Raw genomic sequence first — 7,500 nt, 5'->3', positions numbered from 1 at the left:
CTATATATTTTTCTACATTCTTTTTTCTTTCTCTCTCTCTCTCTCTCTTTCTCTTTACCTCTCTTTTTACCTCCCTTTCCTTTTCTTTTTCTTTATTTCTCTTTTTCTCACTCTTTCTCTTTCCTTTTCTCACAAACACACACACACACACACACACACACACACACACACACACACACACTACCTTTCTTGTAACAATTACATCACAACATGCAACACAGAATTGTATTTACAGGGCAACGGACGCCAACGACAAGGATTAATTAACTGAACATGAGCAGCAAAATCTAATCACCTTTACCCTTTATCCAGGAGGCAACCAATTTCTAAACAGGTCGTTTGAATACAAAGATAATGATAACCAACATACTAAAATTAATATAGTTTGGATTGAGGGATAATTCAGACAGGAAGATGTGTAAACATGAAAAGATAGAGCTGATGGTAAAATTAATATAAGAGTTTCAGATTATCTTATTTTAAATGCAGGATTTCCGATAAAAAAAATCCTTACACGTTATGCAAAAATACATAGGTGGGTGTAAGAAGCCTTTGCGTGTGCCTGATAAAGAGAAAGTTAGAAGTTGAGGCAGATAAGTGGTATATAAACACAACTCTCTCTCTCACACTTACTCGCTCAATCACTCACTCTCTCTCTCTCTTTGTCTCTGTTTCCCCGTCTCTCTCACTCTGCCACTCAGTCACTTTTACTCTATCACTCACTCTGCCACTCTCACTCTACACTCTCACTCTGCCACTTTCACCCTTCCGCTCTCCCTCTGCCCCTACCTCCTTCTGCTCCTTCTCATTGAGGAGGGACGCGAGCACCACGCCGTCGTCCTCCTCGCTGGCCCCCGGCCGCTCCACGAACACGGGCTCCGACACCTGGAAGCCCGGGAGCTCCCACCGGAGCGTCTTTCCCGTCTCCGCGTCCACCTTGCACAGCTGCGGTGGATCAGGATGTGGATTATATTTAGTCTGGATGTATGGACGGTCTTTCGGAAATGGTAAGTGGTGCTGGTGTGATGTTTGCTGTGAATGATGGAAGGGAGGGATGGTAAGTGTTGCTGGTGTGATGTTTGCTGTGAATGATGGAAGGGAGGGATGGTAAGTGTTGCTGTGATTACCTCTTGACCTTGTAGCGTTGACTTACTTCATGTTTAAGTGGCACTGGTGGCATCTTACTGTGATTTCTCTCTCAGTTGATTTTCTTGGTTGGAAGGAGGGAAATTACGGTGATTTGTCTCTAAATCAATTAATTAAGCGGAAGGAGGAATGATAAGTGCCATTGCTGGGGTGTTACTGTGATTTTTCTCTTAATTGATTTGCTGAAGTGGGAGGAAAGAAGTTAAAATGTCCTTAGTGCTGCAATTACCCCAGTGGTGAGTGCCACAGCTGTGATAAGCTGTGATTATCTCCTAATTAATCAACTGAGAAGAAGGGAAGAATGGTAAGTGCCATTACTGTGATAATAACTCTCGATTAGTTGGATTTCTATCGAAGGAAAGTTGAATGCAGTTGCTGTTCTTGCCTCTTAATTGACCAATTAAGTGGCAGGAATGTTAAGTGCCATTAATGTAATTACCTCTTAATTAATTCAGTTAAGTGGATGGAAGGAAATGACTGTTATCACCTCTTAATTACTCAATAAAGTGGAGGGAAGGACTGTTCATGTCTATGTTTATGTCTTATTTTTTATAGTAAATGTTTTAGGCTGAACTGCTTAACGATCTTTATATTTTGCTTAATTCAATTATATCAAATAATTTGAATATATTGGACATTCCAAGATCTATACACTTTGTATTCACAACTCATCTCTGACGAAATATCTTCAATATAGCAACGTATCCTTTCGCTAATATTAGTGTATATTTAATTCCATAACACGAACAATGAAACCTTTCGAACACGAAGCCACATCAAAACGAATCACAAAGGTTACCCACCGTGCCGCAGTTGAGACCTTTAGTCGGGATGAAACCGTAACTATATCGGTATTTCTTGCCGTTGAATTTATAATTGATTCTCGGCATCTCCATGCAGTGTTGCGAGAGGTCCTCCGGCCGGCAATAGATGGCGCCGCTCTTGTCTCTGATCGCCGTGCATTTTGTGGATGCGAGAGTCACCAGGTTTTTCCCCGAGTTCGAGTGCTGGGGGGAGGGAGAGAGGGCTGGAGAAAGGTGGTGGTGGTGGTGGAGGAGGAGAAGGAAAAAGAGGAGGAAGAGGAGGAGGAGGAGGAAGAGGAGGATGAAGAGGAGAAGGAGGAGGAGGAAGAGGAGGAAGAGGAGGAGGAGGAGGAGGACGAGGAGGACGAGGAGGACGAGGAGGACGAGGAGGACGAGGAGGAGGACGAGGAGGAAGAGGAGGATGAAGAGGAGAAGGAGGAGGAGGAAGAGGAGGAAGAGGAGGAGGAGGAGGAGGAGGAGGAGGAGGAGGAAGAGGAGGAGGAGGAGGAAGAGGAGGAGGAGGACGAGGAGGACGAGGAGGAGGAATAGGAGGACGAGGAGGAAGAGGAGGATGAAGAGGAGAAGGAGGAGGAGGAAGAGGAGGAAGAGGAGGAGGAGGAGGAGGAGGACGAGGAGGATGAGGAGGACAAGGAGGAGGAGTAGGAGGAGCAGGAGGAGGAGGAGGAGGAGGAAGTGGTGGTGTTGGTAATGGTAATGATAATGGGAATGGCAATGGTAATGCTTATGGTAATGGCAGTGGCAATGATAGTGGTGGTGGTGATAATGATGTTAATGATACTAATAATAACCGCAATAATCATGACAACAACAGCAATAATAATGATCACAACAACAACAACTTTTGTAATAAATATGAAAATAAAACCAATAGTAATAACACTACAAACGAAAACACAAGCAACTTTTCAGGACGGTCCTCACCTCAACATTGAGAGGAAGAACATACCGCCTCGGTGTCGCCTGCAGAGCCTTGTTGAAAGTCTCCGACGGTTTTAGAATATTCTCCAGCCAAATCTGGTTCACCACCTACTCGGTAAGGGTGAAAGGGCGTCACTTAATAAAAAGAATTAGTACATGTATAGGTCCTACGCTCTAGACACGTGAATGGTGCGTCTATGGAAGTGATTGAAAATATTTGAATTAACTTAAAAATACGGGAGAGAGAAATAATTATACATATACATATATATATATATATATATATATATATATATATATATATATATATATATATATATATATATGTATATATGTATACATATATATATATATATATATATATATATGTATATATGTATGTATGTATATATATATATATCTATATATGCATATATATATAAAATAATATGATATAATATAATATATAATATATGTATAATACGTATGATATAATATACAATACATATATACATACATACATATATATATATATATATATATATAGAGAGAGAGAGAGAGAGAGAGAGAGAGAGAGAGAGAGAGAGAGAGAGAGAGAGAGAGAGAGAGAGAGAGAGAGGGAGAGAGAGAGCAGATAAGCATGAAAGAGACCAGAATCAAACATTTTAAACGAGAAAGAGAGACAGAAAGAAAGCGGGAGACAGAGAAAGAGAAACAATTAGAGAGGTCCTCACAGCGCCGTCGTCGAAGCAGCAGAGGTCGACCACCAGGTGCCCGTCCTCCTCGTAGGCGTTGATGGCGTGGAAGGTGAAGAAGGTGTCTGCCTGGTAGTCGGCCTTCAGCACGTGGCCGTCGCTGCGCCTCACCACGCGGAACTTCGTCTGAGGATGAAACCGATTTCCCGAAAGTTGATTGATGTTTGGAGCGAGAGGTAATGCGCTCTTAGCGTGGAAATTGTTCACTTTAATGTGTTCTTAGCGTGGGAATTGTGTTTTAATGTGTTTTAATGTGTTCTTGGCTTGGACATTGTTTGTCTGACTGTGTTCTTGGCGTGGAAATGGTTTGTTTTGACGCGTTCTTAGAGTGGAAATTGTTGTCTTAATGCGTTCTTAGGGTGAAAATTGTTTGTCTAAATGTTTTCTTAGCGTGATATTTGTTTGTCTTAATGCGTTCTTAGCGTGGAAATTGCTTGTGTCTTAATGGGTTCTACCGTGGAAATTGTCGTTCGTGCACGTGGCATCGGATCTCACTCGCTTCTACTAAAATCTGTGTCTCAAAGGGGCGGCGACCGACCGCGTCCGCATACCTTCGCGCCCGGAATCCAGTCCATAGCTTGCATGAAGGACTTTCCCCGGTAATGGTTGACGAGGAGCTTCGGCACGGACACGCCCAGCGGTTGCTCCACCAGGATGAAGTAGTTGTCGGTGATGGAGAAGGAGTGGTAGTAGCAAGGACGCATTTTCCACTGGCACGGGATCGACGCCACCACGGACGCCTGCTCGAACGAATTCAGGACCTTTCCTGTTTGGGGGAGGTAGGGGCGGGGGGTCAAGTCACTACAGAAAAGGAGGTGCGTATGATGATATAAGATACATATGATACATATGATAATAGAAGAGTACGCATACACACTTACATAAGCTCTCTCTCTCTCTCTCTCTCTCTCTCTCTCTCTCTCTCTCTCTCTCTCTCTCTCTCTCTCTCTCTCTCTCTCTCTCTCTCTCTCTCTCTCTCTCTCTCTCTCTCTCTTTTTCTCACTCACTCACTCACTCACTCACTCACTCACTCACTCACTCACTCTCTTTCTCTCTCTCTCTTTCTCGCTCTCTATTTACCTATCTCTATCTTCCTCTCCCTCTCCCTCTCCCTCTTCAACATAAACAGCTATAGACAGTTTATTTCACTCCTTCCACTATCGAATGTAAACAAAAAAATAATAGCAATAAAAAGAATAAATGCATAGATCACCATACCAGAAGGCAGCGTCTTCTTGGGAGGGAATTTGATGACGTTGTAGGTGGGTCCCTTGGCACCCATGAAGGAATTCCCCATGTTGTACACGGTGCCGTCGGGCTCCACATGGGGGTGCGCTGTTGCCATGTTGACGGCCACATAGTTGGTGACGTTGGTCTGCGGGAGTGAGTAGTTATGCTGTTAAGTACAGGATACAGATGGGAGGTGTTGGTGATACTACGAAAAAAATAAGTGCTTGTGGTTTATAGGTTTTTTATTGTTTGTATTTTGCATTTAGTAAGGACTTAATGTCGTAAAGAATCGTCCGTTTTAAAAAACAAAAAAAGAATCATAGCAAAAATAACAGGCCTACATTTCCGTATGTGCGTTGTGCCTTTTGTAGTTTGGCAATGTATACCCTTTGTGTAGGAATAAATTATAATTTCAAGGTACAACTAGTAGTGAAAATCGTAATTTAGCATAATTCTGTTTCGTCTCCGAAAGAACAGGTCTATAAATAACATGATAACTTGTACAGTACAGCTATCCAACACGATTTCCTCCTTCGTCCATCTGTCTTAGGGAATAAACACTTAATTAGTACCTCCCAATCATGATATAAACACAACAGAGAAGAAAAAAAAACACAACCACTCAACCTCTAACCTTGTCTCCGACGGTTTTTAAATCATCTGGATCAACTCTCCTCATTTTGTTGGTCTCTGTCATGGCAAACAGCTGATCGCCATAGAAACAGACATTCACGGCACAATTATCTGTCATCCCGTCAAGGTCTGGTCCGGCGAAAGTGCTCATGAATCTACGAGAAGGTGGAAATTGTTTTAGAATTGATATACGTGTTGTATGATGAAATTTGTTATGGTTATATAGTTTTACTGTTGCGTATCAGAGTTGTATTTTATATAAGTTTTATAATGTTACCGAAATATTTATTTAGAGATGGTTTGAGTGTGTACCGGTTTGAGTATATTTCCGTATGTGCTTGTGTGTGTGTGTCTGTGTATGCGTGTGCGTGTTCGTGTGTGTTGTTTCTTCTTTCTTTCTTTCTTTGCCCCCCCCCCATCCCCCCTCAAACACCAGCCTTGCAACACGTACTTCTGCAGGATGGTCTTGCAGGGGTCGGGGTAGCCTCGCGTCCCGAACTCGTCGACGACGATGCGATTCGCCGCCGAGTTCCTCTTGTAGGAATCGCTCTCGAGGATGCGGGACCTGTACGTGGCCTCGCCGCCCTGGGGAGGGGAAAGGGGGGAATTATAGATATGTATGGAAGAGTGAATGATGTACACAGACACATACACGTACGCACGCACACGAGCACGCACGCACGCACACACACACGCCGTGTTAGGTTAACGAGATACAAAGAAAAATAAAGATAACAGAATTAAGGGGGTGATGATGAGGGGGAAGGAAAGAATGATGATGCTGATGATATAGAGGAGGGGAAGGGTGATGAAAAGAAGGTATAAAAGGGGAAAAAAATGAGGAGGGAAATTGGAGAGGAAGAGGAGGATGGTGATGAGGAAGATGTGGAGGAGGCGGAGCATGGTGATGAAAAGAAAAAGAAGAAAGGACAAGCAGGCAATAATATATATAAGAGAGTTCGAGTGATGGGGAGAAGATGAGGGGATGGCGATGGAGAGCAAGGAAGGAGAAGGAGGATGAGGGAGAAAAGAAGGAAGATTATAGATACGAGAGGTAGAGTAGTGATGAGGAGAAGAAGAAGGAAGAGAATGATGATGGTGATGATAAGAAGGTTGGTAGGTATAATGGTGATGATGATAATACTACAATTGATAACATCAACAGCAATGGCAAGGGCGATTATAAAGACTATAGTAGAAATTGATGATGATGATGATAATCATATTAATGATAAGTAATAACCACTAATAATAATAAGTAATAACAAAAATGGTAATAACAGTAGTAGTAGTATGATTTGAAGAAGTAAATTGCAAAAATAAGAGAGAAATGAATGACTACATTAATCAAATGTATTTATTTTCAAGATACAATCTCAAGTGCATAATGAAAAACAAGTAAATAAAATAAAATAAAAAATCTCCCTATTTTTTATAGCCTAAGATAATGTAGTGTTTGTGGAGAACTTTACCTTCATAGTGTCCTTTTTAATAAAAAGCATCATTATCATTATAACTTTTGAAAGCTCATCAAGACTACTTATTCATCATTATCATCAGTTCGTATCATATTCATTTTATCCGAACATGATCTCACCTGACGAAGACCATTATCACTATCATCACTATCATCACAATCTTCCTTTTAACTATCTATGCATTTAAGAACTCTAACGTAATCTAACGTAAACTAGCCACCACCATTGTTATTAATCTCAGCGATTCCACTCCTAACATTTTTACATAAGCTCACCATAGCACAGAACATCACCATCATCACCTCCTACGAGTCACCATCTTCAGCATCACCCATCATTTATTCCTACCCATGTCTTTTGGACATAAAACTATCACTCTCATCATCACTATTAGAACCACACATACCTTTTAACATCTAGCCATAGCATCACCTCCTCCATCACCACCACCATCATCACCACCGCTACCATCACCACCACCATCGCCAACATCACCACCACCATCACCACCACCATAGCCACAACTCTTCAACACCC

At 42.0% G+C, this 7,500-nt stretch overlaps 1 protein-coding gene across 1 annotated transcript in view; it reads right to left on the bottom strand.

Annotated features, from left to right (window-relative positions):
* LOC125025091 (carotenoid-cleaving dioxygenase, mitochondrial-like) overlaps positions 1 to 7,500 on the bottom strand; it is a 9,770-nt gene that overhangs the window by 968 nt on the left and 1,302 nt on the right. The window contains exons 3-10 of the mRNA XM_047613002.1: positions 5,937 to 6,070; positions 5,487 to 5,640; positions 4,841 to 4,997; positions 4,174 to 4,388; positions 3,602 to 3,748; positions 2,892 to 2,996; positions 1,950 to 2,153; positions 790 to 945 (exon numbers count right to left, since the gene is read on the bottom strand). Coding sequence (XP_047468958.1) covers positions 790 to 945; positions 1,950 to 2,153; positions 2,892 to 2,996; positions 3,602 to 3,748; positions 4,174 to 4,388; positions 4,841 to 4,997; positions 5,487 to 5,640; positions 5,937 to 6,070 — 1,272 coding nt within the window. The remainder of the gene's footprint in view (positions 1 to 789; positions 946 to 1,949; positions 2,154 to 2,891; positions 2,997 to 3,601; positions 3,749 to 4,173; positions 4,389 to 4,840; positions 4,998 to 5,486; positions 5,641 to 5,936; positions 6,071 to 7,500) is intronic.

The sequence above is a fragment of the Penaeus chinensis genome, chromosome 4 (genome assembly GCF_019202785.1).
Source record: "Penaeus chinensis breed Huanghai No. 1 chromosome 4, ASM1920278v2, whole genome shotgun sequence".
Classification (NCBI taxonomy): Eukaryota; Metazoa; Arthropoda; class Malacostraca; order Decapoda; family Penaeidae; genus Penaeus; species Penaeus chinensis.
The sequence above is the reverse complement of the archived record's forward strand: the minus strand, read 5'-3'. Positions and strand labels throughout refer to the sequence as shown.